The following is a 15449-nucleotide window of genomic DNA, read 5'->3' as shown; positions in this document are numbered from 1 at the left end:
TAAAAAAGGTTTTTTCGATGCTTTCCTGCACTTTTTACCATAAAGAGGGGTGAGAGAGGATGGGCTGCGGGGGGAGGAATCGACTTAAAAACTGCTGCCTAGTCAGTCACACTCCCAGTTTCCCTTCTTAGAAATCCAACCAGAAGTCGATGGTTCCCTCCACACACACAAAAAAAAGTCTGTTGCTTTCTCTCTCCTCTCTTGCCAGCTCTTCTGCCCAAGCCCGGCTCTCTCCTCTCTGTCGGTTCGTCTTTCAGCCAGTCTTTCCCTGCTTCAGATTCTTGGACTCCCTCTCACTAACGTCTCTGGACCTCTGTCACCCGTTTTAAAAAACGGGGGGATGAACTCGAGAAGAGGGAAGCCTCACCACCCAATCTCTTTCTCTCTCTGCCTCTCTCTCTCTCTCTCTGAACACAAACACACACACACACACACACACACACACACACTCCAGCGACCTCCAGATGTTCCCGACCGTGCGGCCATCTGCTGAGATGGCTCAGGCGCTCCGCGGAAGGGGGCAGGGACCCGGGATGCAAGAAGCTGGGAGCAAGGCCGACTGAAGTGGGCGGGAGCTGCGTGCGCACTTTTGAGACGCTCCCTATGGTGGAACCCGGGCTGGGCAAGGGCTCCGCCGGCGGGCGGGGGGCGGAGCGGGGAACGCGCCGGGAAAGGCCGGCACTTTGGCGACACTCCCTAAATCGCCCAGCGGCTGGCCAGAGCCGCCACTGGGCGCGGGGCGGGCCGGGGAGCGCCCAGCGGCGGGCGGGGGCCGGAGGGCCGGGGGGCGGGCCGCGCCGCTCTGAGAAAAGCGCCGGCCAGAGGGCCCGCGACCGGGCCGCCTGGGTGAGCGTGCCGAGGCGGCTGCGGCGCAGGCTTCCAGGTGGGTGCGGGTCCCCGGGAGGAGCGGGAGTCCGCGCAGCGGGCGAAGGACAGGAGCCCCCCCACCCCAACCTCACAGCTCCATCCCGCGAGCGGACGGCGCTGGACCCAGGGGCGGGGCCGGGGCCCCTCAACTTTTCCTGGACCCAGGGCGTCGGCAGCGGCGGCCTGACGCCCGGGACTCGGCCAGAGTGAGGAACCCGGACCTAGAAGGGGGCTTCCAGGAGACAAAGGCTGTGACCGGGGGCCGTGGGCGTGGGCCGGCGCCTCTGGGGGCTTTGTGCGGACACGTGCATCTCGCGTTTGTGGGTCTTTGTGAATTTGGTCCGGGGACATGCATCTGCCTGTGCCTTTGAATGTCCGTGATTTGAGGAGGCTGTTTTGCGCCTGTGTCCACGTTTCGTGGGCCCGCGTTTGGTTGTGAGTGCTGGTGGGCGCATCGTTGTGTCCGCGTACGTGGTCTGTGCCTGTCGACGTGTCTGGGTTGGGTGTCCGTGGAGTATGTGCGCGCCGAGAGCCAGACACCGCCCCAACTCCTCGCTCCCCTGCTGTCCACCCGGGCCCAGACTTGGCTTCAAACTTTTCTCCGGGTTCCTCGGCAACAGCGCCCGTCCTCCTCCCCCCTGCAGTCCGGGCGGGGGGCTCTGGCAGCCCTCCCCTCATTCACCTCCAGGGGTCCTTAGAGCCGCGAGGGGATGGGACAGGATTGGTGGGTGGGGCAATCGGCAGCGCCTGAGGACTGACCCGAGCCGAGGCTGGGCAGAGCGCGCCGCACACGCCAGCCGAACCTGCTGCGAGCAGAGAGGTAAGCAGCCGGTCCTGGCCCCCGATCGGGGGCTGAAGAGAGGAGAGGAGCGGGCAGCTGGTGGTGCCCGCCCCACGCTCCTCGGAGAGAGTGTATGTGACCGAGAGAGATGTGTCTGCTTGGCGGAGAGGCCAGCCACTAACCCCCGGCTCCGCTTTGAGATCCGCTCTCCGTTTGTATCCTGCCCCGGGCGGGGGGCGGGGGCGAGGGGTGTCGAGCCCTCCAATCCCGTAGGTGAGAAGGCAACGACGGCTGCCCGCGGCGCCGGCTCCCGGGACCTCCAGCTGGGCTGCTGGGAGGAGGAACCTTGCACACACTATAGTTTCGAATGGGATGTCCACTGGCCCACAATATGGCACTGGGCAAGTTGCTCAGCCTCTCTGAGCCGCAGTCACCTTGCAATGGAAGTGGGTGAGAACTCCCTAGCGGGGCAGAGCGTGCGGTGGCGATAACCAACGCAGGCAGAGACGGCCTGAGGTGCAGTGCCCGCCCACACTTGGCCTGGGTGAGGGGGTGACTCAGGAGCTTCTGATCCTCCCTGCCTGCTCTACCCTTCGGATGAGTCCAGACTTGCAGAGCCCAGGTCTGACCTGAGAAGGAGGGCTCAGGCTGCCGGGAGCCTCCTTTTGATCCTGGGTGGCAAAGACAACCCTTTAACACCTTCCCTCCCCTGCCCCTACCCCCACCCACCCCAGTCTTTAACCTAGAATTTTGCTTGATGCTGCAGACGTGAAGGATGGGCGCCAGCCACTCGCCTCACCGTGGGCACTTTCCTTTCCCTCTTTGGGCCTCAGTTTCCCTTCTAGAAAGGCAGGTGCTGACAGCCTCTCTCCTCCCTTCCTGTTCCGGCTGACTGGTTGAGATCCTAGAACCTGGAAACACTTTGATATTTAACACCTCCATTCTGACTTGACCAATTCCCAGGCACTAATTTTCTCTTTTGAAGAGGGAGAGGGGAGGTGGCTTTGAAGTTAGGTAGGGATGAAGTAAGGTGGGCTGGAGCCCCTGCAGCCCAGGAAGGGAAGGCTGGAAAGCAGCAGGCTGGGGAAGCCGGGTGAATACACCTGGGAGGGAGGCAGGAGGTATCTCCCACAGAGGGAACTGCCCTGCCCAGCTCTGTATGTTCTGAAACAGCGCAGGGGTGTTCAGCATTGTGGACTGTCAGATGCAAGGTTGGAGAGGGAGGGTGGGAATTCAATTTGAGGCTGGGAAGGAAGGCAGGGGCCAAATATGAGGGCCTTGAATGCCAGACCTAGGAGCTGGGATTTAGGCAGTGGAGAGCTGCTAGAGGGTTTTTTAAGCTGGCATGACAGGGTGGGGTTGGTAATTCTAGGAAACCTTCCTCTGGCTTGTGGGTGGTGCTGGAGCCTGGGAGACCAATCTGGAGGCTAAGTGCTCCAGCCTCTTAGAGTCGGAAGGAGATTTTCACTTATTTTCACTTACTTCATTGCTTCCTAGCTCTGTGGCCTTAGGCAAGCAACTCTACCTCTCTGATTCTCAGTCTCCTCATCCTTCAAATGAGGTTAGTAATTCCGGTCTGACTGATCTGTTGTGAATGTTCAATAGGATAATGAATTACATGTGCTAATAAAATGAGAAGAGATTTGTAGTCTGTATTACATCATGCGGACAGTTGTTGGATTGCACTGACAATAGAAGGCAGAGCCAGCATCTACTATGGTTCTAAACTTGATATCGCCCCCGCCTCCCCGGGAAAGCCCTAAGTATCCTGCCAGCTTGGACCACTGGTACCCTCTCCTAAGCAGAGGGAAGCTTTTTGCCTGGGACATTTCACTCATCTGGCTTATCCCGTTCGCCTGGCCAGGCCCCACATAGGAGAGGAGAAGGACGGTCAGATTTGGAGATGGCCACATAGCACAGTGTGTCGTATCTTGACGGGGCCACTGGAGCCCAGGGAGAGGGTGACCTTTTACTGGATGACGGGCAGGTTAGACTGGGAAGACCTCACAGAGGAGGTGACTTTTTTTTTTTTCTTAACATCTTTATTAGAGTATAGTTGCTTTACAGTGTTGTGTTAGTTTCTGCTGTATAACAAAGTGAATCAGCTATGTGGTTGCCCACTCTCACCACTCTTATTCAACATAGTTTTGGAAGTTTTAGCCACAGCAGTCAGAGAAGAAAAAGAAATAAAGGAATCCAAATCAGAAAAGAAGTAAAACTGTCACTGTTTGAAGATGACATGATACTTATACATGGAGGTGACTTTTGAATCGAATGAGTGAGAGTTTGCATGGAAAACAAAGAAAAGTAGGGTGTCTCTGTCATCTTCATCCGAGGGAACAGCCTGTGCAGAGATGTGGGGCCCGATGAGCAAGACGGGCCTCTAGACTGGCAAGCTGTCTTTGCAGGATAGATTTTAAACCAGGAGCAGTGATGGGGTCCCGGTCTTCTGTCGGGATTGTACTCTGGTGCCCAGCATGGCCGGCAGTTGGAAGCAGAGGGCCAGGAACAAGGCTGTTGGAGCAATCCAGGCCAGGAGGTCTCCTGAACCTGACCTGTGCAAGGTTGGGGGGGGTGGGAGGGGGAAGACAGTGAGCCACCCACCCAGGGGTAGCTGCTGAGTCTCATTCTGTCACAGGTGACACAACTCTTTCAGCCTGCTTTGACCTCTGTGACCTTTCCAAACTCCCTTACCAACTTCCTTGGTAGAGCCTGGTCAGTGCTTGCAGCCCAAGTGGGACCCTGGGTGGTGCACTGGGAGATAATCCAAGGAAGAATCCATTCTGTAGTCTTCTTTATCCTCTGCCGCTGCCTTGCTTTCAGGTCTGCTGGTGTCACGGCTCCTTTTTCTTTCCTGGCCCCTGAGATCACCCATTAGGGGTCAGGAACCCACACGCAGTGAGCACCAGTGTGTGCCAGGCCCAGGGCTGAGTCTTCACTTTACCTTGTGTAATCATCCCAGTGGCCTGCTGGGAGCAGTACTAGGTTTCTCACCATGTTACAGATGAAGACTCAGACTCAGAGGGGAGAGGGCCTCCTGGCAGGTGAAGTATGGTGGGGCTGGAACCTGGTGTGCCTGACCGTAAAACCCATTTCCTCTGCCCCACACTGCCTGCCCGTGTGTCCACACATGCCTCAGACCAAAGGGAACTTGCGAAGCTTCAGAATGGAGAAAATAGTATTGGGAGCCTTGTCTATTTCCCTGTAGATTATCCTCCAGGGATGATGTCATGGAGGAGGCTAGGCCCTTGGTGTCAGAACGCCTGGATTCTGAGTCCAGCCTCTGACCTCACTGGCTGTGTGACTCTGGGCAGATCACCGAACCTCTCTGGGTCTCTATGCAGATGTAAAATAGATACAATGCCATGTAACCTGCTGATCTTGCAGGGTGACTGAACAGATAAGAGTTGAGGAGGCGTTGGGAAGGTTGAGAGGTATCCTTTGGCGAGGTGGTAGTATTCTAAATGCCTGGTATATCTTCATATAGTACCTGCTCTGTGGCAGACCCAGCACCCAGGCCCAAGGACATAAAAGTGAACCTAACCCCATTCCTGCCCACAGGGGGACAGACAGGTAAGTGTAATTATAGTCCAGCACGATCCACACGTGCCCACTGGTAAGTTGGGGCACAGCCATACAAGGAGCATTGGATTTGGAGCTCAGACACGTAGGTTTGAGACCTGGTTCCTCTCCTCAGCTGAATGTCAGTCTGCAAAACAGGGACAGTAATCCCCGTGGTCAAGGGTTGTGGTGAGGCAGAAACGAGATGGTGCTGTAGAAGTGCGTGGCGAGCTGACGTGTTTGTACAGATGTGCGGCATTAGAGCTGCTGTTGGGGGAGCCGACCCACAAGGCTCCGGGAGTTTGGCCCTGACATTCTTTTTGCCTTGCGTTTCCAGAACTGACTAAGCCACTGGGGGCCAGGACGTTAATGGAATTTCCACCTGGGGATTTCGTTGGCGTCAGCTTGAGGGAGTTCACGATGAACATAAGTAGGGTTGGAGGCATCTCAGCATGGAGCAGCCGGTGGAGACAGAGCCCGTCTCAGGTGGGAGCTCGGCCCCCTGCCCACCTCGCCCCTTGGCCAGGGACTCCCCCTTGAAGTTGTGGTGAGGAGCTGGCAAATCTAGGGGCCAGAGATGCTGGGATGCAGCACCACGGGCAGGCAGCTGGAGCCAGGAGGACCCGAGCTGGGATCCCTAACCCCAGGGAGCCCTCCTCAGAGGAGGAGGGAGGTTGGGGCCTTGTCAGCAGACACCAGCATGGTGACCAGAGGGTGTTAGCACAGGTAGTCACAGACCCGCCGGGTGCTGACGCCTCTTTGGGTAGCTGGGAACAGAGCAAAGAATAACACAGTCATTGCCTTCAAGAAGCTTAATAAATCATCACCATCACTGTCTACTATGCATTCAGCACTCGAGGTGTGGCAGTCGAGCTGACTGTTTCACACGCTGTCCCCTAATGCTTTCACCAACCCTGTGTTGTCGCCCCTGTCGAGGACACGGAGCCTCATCAAGGTTGAGACGTGCCCAAGGCTAGTAGGTACAGAGCTGAATTCACAGCCGGGTCTGAGTCCCGTGGTTGACTCTAAATTCTGGGCTCTTCATTCATCCAGCGTGTTTGCCGGGCCTGCCAGGCCTGGCTGTGGCCCCAGGTAGGGGAAGGGATGAACAGGTGAAGAAGGCAGGGTCACTGCCCCAAGCTGCTCGCACTTCAAGTCAGGAAACGGGCGGGTAAATAACGGCAGAGGCAGAGAATTTACCGAGTGTGTGTCTGAAGGAGGTGTGTTGATAGTGTGGTGTGAGAGGCCCGGCCGGGGAGCAAGGAAAGGAGGGGGGCGTGGCCCAGGAGCCTGAGTGGACAGAACGGGCTTTGTTCCACTGGCAGGGCCAGGGCAGGCCTGGGGATGCGGCAGTCCTGGCAATGGTGTGAGGCATCAGAACCCAGGTCCTGGGTCCTGCTCTGCCGTTTACTTGCAATCACTGCCCGTCTCTGGGCCTCAGTTACTCGTGATCTCTGAGGGGCCTTCCAGTTCTCCAGCCCTGGAATTCTCTGAGTTTGGAAAAGTATGAGAAGAGGCTGAGAGTTGTCCAAAGGCCGCCACCATAGGTTTGAATCAAGAGGGGAGTTCAGCCGAAGGAGGGAGGAAGGTGGGGACAACTGGCAGATACCTCTGTGCCAGAGGGAACTTGATTTCTGTGGGTAAAGTAGAAGTCAGGTGGTTTTTGAGAGGGGCGATGATGTAGCCAAAGCTGTTTTAGAGGTTCTCATAGCACCGTCTGGAGTGTCGCAGTGGGGAGACCTGCCTGGGGCCTGTTAGGGCCACACCACTGACTCTTTTGACCTCACGGGCCATCTGTAAACTTTCCTTAGAGTCACAGTGGGCCCAACAAGGAATAGCTCATGGCCCTTGCCCAGAGGACCTTATGCTATACCCCCCTAACCAGGGGTGGGTACAGTTACTAAGCCTTTGTCCTGCTGCCCTTGTGTTCTATAACCTGGCTGATCAGCAGATGCCTTTTATCTGCAGGTCAGGGTTTGGAAAGTAAGTGATGTATCCTGGGCCAGAGATCCTCCCTGGCCTTCCATGGTGAATACCTGTCTGCCTTTCCCTTTCTCCCGAGGGTAGATCACAGGGTCCCAGAGGGAGGGAGGGAGGCAGAGTCACTACTACACAGAAAAGAAAACTGAGGCTCCAGGAAAGAAAGAAAACTGTGAAGGTCACACAGTTAGTAGCAGATCCGGAACTAGAGTCCTGATCTCCTGGGTCTACGGCAGGTGCTAGTGATCTTGATATGAGTTGTTCTCCTGTCCCCGTTGCAGATTTGTAAGCCCCATGAGGACAGGGGCCCTGGGATCTCCCACCCTGACCCCAACATACACCTCACAGGGCCTAGCACACTGCCTTGCACTTAGCGATTCAGTGCTGTGGTTGATTAATAATGTCTGCAGTGGCTGTGGGTATTATAGGTAGAATGAAAAGGTACAGTGTTTCCATTATGTGGCTTCTACCACTTGGGGCCTCATTTCTCTACTGGGGCATTGGTCTTCTCAGTCTAATCTTCACAGCCATCCTCTCTGAGCCTGATAGGACCATCATTAGCATCCCAGGTTCACAGCTGAAGGAACTGGTCCAGGTAAAGTGACTTGCCCTGTTCACACTGCAAGTTGGTGTCCAAGGCTTTCTCACTCTCTAAGAAGGCCTTTCCTCTCCGTGGAGCTGAGGCTAGTGGTTTTTGTGAAGAGGAACTCACGTTACTCATCCCTTCCCAGACCCAGCAGCCGTGTTGAGAAACAACATAGTCATAGTGTGGCTTCCTAGGAAAGAACTGCTTTCCAGCAGGGCAGTGGTAAGAGCTTTGTCATGTTTGATACATATTTGCTGGAGGAAGGAACAAGAGAGATGGGGTCAGGCCCACCCACTTATCCCCACCCCACCCGCTCCCATCTGTGGAGGGAGGCAGGGGGGCCACACTGCACCCTTCGCCTGTGCTGGGAACCCTGCCTTACTCCCACCATTACGTTTCATCCTCGTGACAGGCCTGTGAGATGGCTCTTAACATCTCTATTTTGCAGATGAGGAGACTGAGGCTCAGATCGTGGCTAGCCAAGATCAGAGAAAGCAGAGCTGGCCATGAGGCAGTCCTCTTAGGAAGCTTCATTACTCAGTGTGTTTTATAGATATTTTTTACTATAAGAGAGGAAATAAGAGGAGAAAAGGAGATTAAGACATGGTTAAACCACTCAGAGTTCTACCGTCTAAAGAAAGACCACTACTGGGTTGACATATTTTCTTCTAGACTTTCTAAAATTACGATTTACATTGGGTTTTTTTTAATGCATAGTTATACTTTTCTTAGCATGCAATTTCTCTTTATGATCATCTCTAGAATTATGGCATCAGCCCCCTCCTCCATGAGGTTGCAGACTCTTCTGAGCTTTATTTTTATTGACTCCATAAGATCCCTGGGAGATTCCACAGGCGTCTTGAGTGGGCTGGAAAGCTTGGTCCTGGAGTCAGGAGTCAGAGCCTGCCATCACCTCACTGAGGACCCAGGGACAAGTCACCGCATGCTCTCTGGGCCGCAGCTTCCTCATCACTAAAGTGAGGGATTGCACGCACTGCTCTGCAGCCCTCACAGCTCAAACGAGCAAAGGTCTTTTGGAAATTATCAGGAGCTGTGCCCCCGGCAGGGGATTTCCTTATCTTCCCTCAGTTTCCTCCTGGGAAAGTTCTGCCCTCCCCTTGGCTCCTGGATCTTTTGCTCCAAGCAGCAGACCCCAGCGTCTCGTGAGACACTCACATGAAGGCACCCCTCCTTATGTTACCCCAAAGGGGACATTGCCTCTAAGCAGAACAGGGGCACTGACCCTCAAAGACCACTAGCCCACACCTCTGCCTCTGCCCCCTTCTGGGTCCAAACTTGTGAGGCATCTCAGAGATTTCTTCCTTCTCCTCTCCCAACAGCCTTGGACAGCCCTGTGAGGCCTCTGAGCTCCGCTGTGACCTCAGAAAAGCCCCAGAGCCACTGAGTATTAGAAAGCTTGGTACCTACCTGTCCCAGCGGCCGATGGCAGCTGGAGCGTGGCCCTCGGACTCCGGATGCGTAGCTCTTCTTTCCCCAGCAACACACAGGAGTACACGTTCCACTTGAACCAAGCCAGTGATGAGGTTACAAAGGCCTGAGTTCACCTCCTGGCTCTGCTACCTTCCTCTTGCCATCCTCGGTTTCCTCCACCGTAACAGGGACATAAGGCTGCTTACCTCCTGGAGTGACGGGATGGCATAAGGGAACATGTGTCCGGCACTTAGTGAGGACAGGCTCTGTCACTGTCAGCACTTTCCACTTAACGTCCAGGCCTAGCACAGAACGGGGGCCCAGGGAGAGGTGTCCACTGTGCAGGGCTGAGCAGAGACCTTGTCCACGGTGCCCTGGGAGCATCCCAAGCACAGTGACCCAGGCGGGTCTCAATCTACACTCCTGCTCCCTCTGTATCAGCTGTCACCACCATTGCCTCCGGGGCTCAGTGGTGACCACTCAGCACGTGTGCACAGCTCTTCACAGTTTGCATTGCACTACAGTGAGAGTTGCGTCAACGTATGTGAGGAGGGCAGGAAATACTGCCTTGTGGTACAGAGGACGAAGCCGAGGCCTGAGAGGCCCCCTCTCTAGGGGGGGAGGGGGAGAGTTGGGCTGTGTTACATAAGCAGGAGCTCATAAGGGGCCATTTGGCATTTAAGAGGCACATTGTATAATCACCTTTGGGAACCAAAGGGTAATCTTAGGGCCTTTTTGTGTGTCTTTGGTGTTTGTTTAAACCCCAGGAAGGGTGGGTATGGGCAGATCAGCTTAGCAGGGAAGAGGAGGCCCTAGGTGGTAATGAACCTCTGCGGTGAGAAGCTCACCAGGGGAACAAAGGGGGTGTGAGGTAACTTAATATGTTCCTTTCAGTTCCAGACACTGGAACACTCTGTCCTGCATCAATTGGGACCAAGCCCAGGATGCACCTGGGCCGGGTTTAATCCTCAAATTGGACTCTACAGCAGAAAGGGGCGGGAGAGGAGGGGCCCACGTAGGGGGGCAGGGGAGAGTAGCGCCCCTTCTCCCTGCCTGTGCTCCGAGCCCAAGTGCAGATCAAGTGGCTGCCCCTTTAAAGTTTCATGTAGGGCTAGTAATGCTATCCTGCTGCTCCCTCCACAGCCACCCCCAGGCCACGAGGTGGGCAGGTCCCTGGCCCACCCCTCCCTGAAGACCAGGGGGAGGAACAGGTGGGGGGAAGATGGGGCAGAGGGGCAAGTGTGCAGAGCTGAAGAACCTGCTAGAGTGAGGCTTAGTTAGTGCCTTCTATCTCCCGGGCTGGGTGGCTGCTGTGCAGAGGGAGCGTGTAGCCACAGCCCGTCCAGTTAGAGGCTTTCACTGCTCAACCCTCTCTCTCATCCTCCTGCGAGCACCACTGTCCGAGGGGCTACAGACGCGCCTGGGTATGAGGACCGAAGGTGACAGTGTACATGGAGTGCCCGGCATCAGTGGTAGCTGCTGTTACAATTGTCCAGGGAGAGAAACTGAAGCCCGGGGAGAGGAGTGGCTTGCATCGTAGCCCGAGTCGGTGGGAAGAGCCCCTCTTGGACCCCATCTCTCCGGCCAATCCTGCTGGAGGCAGCAGATGAAAATAGAGGAATTGGGACTGAGCGGGCCTGGGTTCTAATCCTGCCCTGCTTTTTACTGGTTTGGGGTAAAACCCTTTTCCTCTCTGAGCCTCTATCTCTTTATTTGTATAATGGGGGAACCAGCCCAGCTGCCTGCCCTAGGTTAAAGGAAGGGCCAAAGAGGTGTAAGAGCCCTAACAGCTGGGGTGAGGGCAGGGCAAGGGGGAAGGGGCTTGGCACAGGGTCCCCAACTGGAATGAAGGATCCTGCCTCTGGAGGCCAGGCCAGGTGAGAGGGCTTAGGACTGTGGACCCAACCACTGTTACCCACAAAAGCAGTGAGGTGGGGACAGTCATTGCAGACCCCCCTTGCAGGAAGAGGCCTCTGTCTGGGAAGCCGGAGTGCGGGTCTCAGGCATGGCTCAGCCACTGCCGAACCACGACAGTGAGCCATGCTTCCTATGTACGCCATTGGGTTCCACTCCCACTTACTTGTGACCGTGCATGACTCTCTGAACCTCTCTAAGTTTCAGTTCCCCCTTCGTGAAGTGGTGACAGCATTGCTGCCTTGCAATTTTTGTGGTTGTGAGGGTTAAGTGGGACCGTGCAGGGAGGCAGCTAGCACAGCACCCAGCACATAGCACCCAGCATGTCGCATGTGCTCAGCAGAGGTAAATGCAGTACCCGAGCCCCTAAGCTGTAGACCCGTCCTGTCCAGCGCATTTCCAGCTGGGTTCCTTAACGTCCAAGGAAGGCTCCAGGCCCTCACCTTCACTTCACCCAGAACAGGCCCACTTTCACCTGCTAATCTTATTTAAGGAAGGGTTCTCCTGCGTCCAGCCATCTGGCCTAACCCCCTTTACCGTACAGATGGGGACACTAAGGCCAGAGAGGAATAGGGACTAGAAACTATATAAGGAGGGGTATTCAGGGAAAGCGTCTGGGGGCACTGAGGGGCTGGTGGCAATTTGCAGCTGTGCCTACACACATCAGCTGGTATCTTACGGGGTGGCTTAGAACCATCTGGTATGGGGTGCCTGGCGCCAGCCCTCACCTGTGGCTCTCTTTCTAGCCCACACCATGCTGTGGCCCCTGCTGCTGTTGCTGGCCGCCGGTGAGGCCCAGACCACCCGGCCCTGCTTCCCTGGATGCCAGTGTGAGGTGGAGACCTTTGGCCTCTTCGACAGCTTCAGCCTGACGCGAGTGGATTGCAGCGGCCTGGGCCCTCACATCGTGCCCGTGCCCATCCCCCTGGACACAGCCCACCTGGACCTGTCCTCCAACCGGCTGGAGACAGTGAACGAGTCCGTGCTGGCAGGCCCGGGCTATACCACGCTGGCCGGCCTGGATCTCAGCCACAACCTGCTCACCAGGTTCTCGCCCACGGCCTTCTCCCGCCTTCGCTACCTGGAGTCACTTGACCTCAGCCACAATGGCCTGGCCGCGCTGCCCGCCGAGAGCTTCACCAGCTCGCCCCTGAGCGACGTGAACCTGAGCCACAACCGGCTCCGCGAGGTCTCCGTGTCCGCCTTCGCCACCCACAGCCAGGGCAGGGCGCTGCACGTGGACCTCTCGCACAACCTCCTCCACAGCCTCGTGCCCCACCCCGCACGGGCCAGCCTGCCGGCGCCCACCATTCAGAGCCTGAACCTGGCCTGGAACCGGCTCCACACTGTGCCCGACCTCCGGGACTTGCCCCTGCGCTACCTGAGCTTGGACGGGAACCCACTGGCGGCCATCGGCCCAGGGGCCTTCGAGGGGCTGGCGGGCCTTACACACCTGTCGCTGGGCAGCCTGCAGCGTCTCCCCCAGCTGGTGCCCTATGGCTTCCGTGAGCTGCAGGGCCTGCAGGTCCTGGATTTGTCAAGCAACCCCAAACTCAAGTGGGCAGGACCCGAGGTGTTCTCAGGCCTGGGCTCCCTGCAGGAGCTGGACCTGTCAGGCACGGGCCTGGTGCCCCTGCCCGAGAAGCTGCTTCTCCACCTCCCGGCGCTGCAGAGCATCAGCGTGGGCCAGGGCGTGCAGTGCCGGCGCCTGGTGCGGGAGGGCACCTACCCCAGGCAGCCTGGCTCCACCCCCAAGGTGGCCCTGCACTGCATAGACACCCAGGAATTGGCTGCTGGGGGCTCTGATACCTTGTGACGAATGGTGTGGCCTGGGGCCATGTAACAGACTTTGCCCTGGGCTCCCTTGGGTCCTGGGTAATTTATATTTTAACGTGCCAATGCCAGCAGGGACTCTGTAGGCCTGTGTGGCAGCATCATTGAAAGAGAGGCTTTGGGCCTGGGACCCACACCCAGGAGCAAGGTTTTGCCCGTTTGTCTATGTTGCTCTCCAGACCAGAAGCTGAGGGTCTTCGATGCCAAACCAGACAGCAGTCCCCTGCTGTCCTTCCCTACTTGTCCCCAAAGTGCCTTCCCTGAGGCCTGGACCAACCTGACCCATGACAGGAGGAGGGCGGGCGGGAGGTGGTGCTGCGGGGCAGAGGTCCAGCCACTCAGGCATGGGTTTCTTTTACGACACAGCCCTCTCTTTGCTCTGGGCATGTGAGGGCTACTTCATCCTTTTTTCTTCCCCTAGAACTCTGGATAGAACTTTATAGAAAGGACTGGAGAAAAAAACTCTAGTCCACCTCCTCATGTGCCAGATGGGGAGACTCAGGCCGAGGGAAGGAAAAAGGCTATTCTGAGGTCCTACGGTGGCAGAAGCGTGAATGGACCCAATGTCCAGCCTCCCAGCAGGGCCCCTTTGCACTTTTCTCCCCTCTCCCCTTTCTGGGCTCCCCCTTGCTTCCAAGACTCACATCCTGCCATTTGTGCCCTTTCCCTGTCGTCCCCAGGAGGAGAGACCAGGGCCTCGGGGGTGGCACTCTGGGCCCGGTAACCGGCTGTGGCACAGGCTAAGTCAGTTCACCTCGGAGCCGCTAGAAGCCTCAGGGATACCAGTCCCAGCCCTGCCAGTTTCCCACTCTGGGTGGGTGGGGGGGGCGGCGTCCCCCAGCATCAAAATGGAAATGCGCCCATTGACCCCTAAGGTACTGCCTCTAGATGCAGTCCTGGAGCCCCTCCAGGCCCTGAGCTCCTGAACTCCCTCAGACCCCACTGGCCCTATGCCCCACAGCCCAGCTCATCCTACTGAGAATGCAGTGAAGGAGGTAGGGGAGACCCCACCCATGTTTATGCTCCGCCACCAGGGTGGCATCTCAGCTTCCCAGCCCTGGGCTCTCTCCTTAGCATGGGGTTAATAAAAGTTGTTGCCTTTTTAATGGACTGTCACTTTCAACCCACCCCCACCCCCTCCCCAACCCCCCATCCCCCGCCCCATCCAGGTCCCTGCTGGCAGGGGATGGAAACATGCCATTTGTAAAAGAAGAAAGACATTGCATTTGTTCGCTTTTGTAATATTGTGTCCTGGGGAGGGGGTGGGGGAGGAGGCGTTGGGTGAAAGCCAGCCATACTTGGCCATGTGGGCGTCAGGGGGCTGGTCCCACAGGGACGCCCACAGGACAGTGAGAGCTCTGTCCTCCCCCACCGGCCCTACCCAACACCTGGTCCTTGGTTTAATAAACACTATAAAGAGGCCCTCTTCCCATCATTTGACCGGCATCCACTGACATTCCCTAGACTGGGCCATGGGGCCATAAGGATGAATTGAGACAAGATTGTTCTCTCTGAAAAGCCCAATAACCTCCCAGGATTAGGGGAGTGAGGTGACGTGAGGGAGGGAGTTCCTCGGGGGTGGGTGGCACCTTTCACTGCAGCTAACACTGCCTGCCTTCCTCATTTCCCCTCTCCCTGACGCCCCATCTCCATGAACTTGTCAGGCCCTGCATGCCTCTGCCTTTGCTCAGGCTGTTACTCTGGGACCTGGCCCTTGCCCCCATCCCTGCCTCTCAACTCCTTCCCAGCCTAACAGACCCAGTTCCCACCTCATCTCCTTAGAAGCTTTCCCTGAGGTCCCCGTCCACCTCCCTCTGCTGTGTTCCTTCTTGGCATCTGACTGCTGTGGTATCCTAACTCCTGTTTGCCCACTTCCAGTGACAGGGATCCCACTTCCAGCTCATCTGAATGGCTCTGCTGTCAGCAAGTTCTTCCTTCTAACTAGCCAAGAACTGCAGGAATACCCATCACCATCACTACCACCAAGATTTTCCTGCTGTCTACTCTGTGCCCTGAGACTCATGTTCCTGGGGTGGGAGGGGGAAGGACACATGGAGGACACCTAACTATAAGAGCAGTACAGGGACCTGTGAGAGCCCTGTGGTGGGATTAGGAAGGCTCCCTGGAGGAGCCTCATCCATGGAGTTGAGAAGGGCAAGTGGACCTGGACAGAGGTGGCTGGCACTTGAGAGGGGTCATGGGTGAACAATGGCACAGATCCCAGGACATTCAGGCCATGGGTAGGGTTGGGGTGCTTGCCCATCATGTGGCTTAGGCCCCCCAGGGCTTGGGCTCCCTGAGCCAGAGGCTGGCCCCCGCCTATATGGGAAGGATCTGAAGTTTGGGAGACAAGGGAGGGTCAGAGTGAGACCCCAGCCTTCACAGTCCTCAGATTGGTACTCCATCCTCCCACATGCCTTGGGACAAGAGAGGCCTCAAATACAGGGGTGAGGGAGAGATCCCTGGGACTTTCACCCAGTGCGGCTTTAAAGCCCC

The 15449-nt window shown here is 56.8% G+C and overlaps 1 protein-coding gene across 2 annotated transcripts; it reads left to right on the top strand.

Annotated features, from left to right (window-relative positions):
* Positions 1-772: 772 nt before the first annotated feature.
* On the top strand, positions 773-15133 carry TSKU (tsukushi, small leucine rich proteoglycan). 2 transcript variants are annotated; one of them, XM_082845560.1, is made up of 3 exons: positions 773-883; positions 5547-5695; positions 11867-15133. In XM_082845560.1, the coding sequence occupies exons 2-3, from the start codon at positions 5662-5664 to the stop codon at positions 12934-12936; spliced, it is 1104 nt and encodes a 367-aa protein (XP_082701686.1). In that variant the 5' UTR covers positions 773-883; positions 5547-5661; the 3' UTR covers positions 12937-15133. The 2 variants fall into 2 exon arrangements, with proteins under 2 accessions (XP_082701686.1, XP_082701687.1); XM_082845561.1 differs by lacking the exon at positions 5547-5695.
* Positions 15134-15449: the final 316 nt, after the last annotated feature.

Source organism: Leucopleurus acutus (genome assembly GCF_964270905.1).
Source record: "Leucopleurus acutus genome assembly, chromosome: 8".
Lineage (NCBI taxonomy): Eukaryota > Metazoa > Chordata > Mammalia > Artiodactyla > Delphinidae > Leucopleurus > Leucopleurus acutus.
Note: the sequence above shows the minus strand (reverse complement) of the source record. Positions and strands in the feature narration are given on the sequence as shown.

What these genes read in the sequence shown, in the direction of transcription:
- TSKU (XM_082845560.1), top strand. Translation starts at nt 5,662, where the DNA reads ATGGAGCAGCCGGTGGAGACAGAGCCCGTCTCAG. An exon ending in GGAGACAGAGCCCGTCTCAG is followed by an intron (nt 5,696 to 11,866) that starts GTGGGAGCTCGG and finishes CTCTCTTTCTAG; the next exon opens with CCCACACCATGCTGTGGCCC.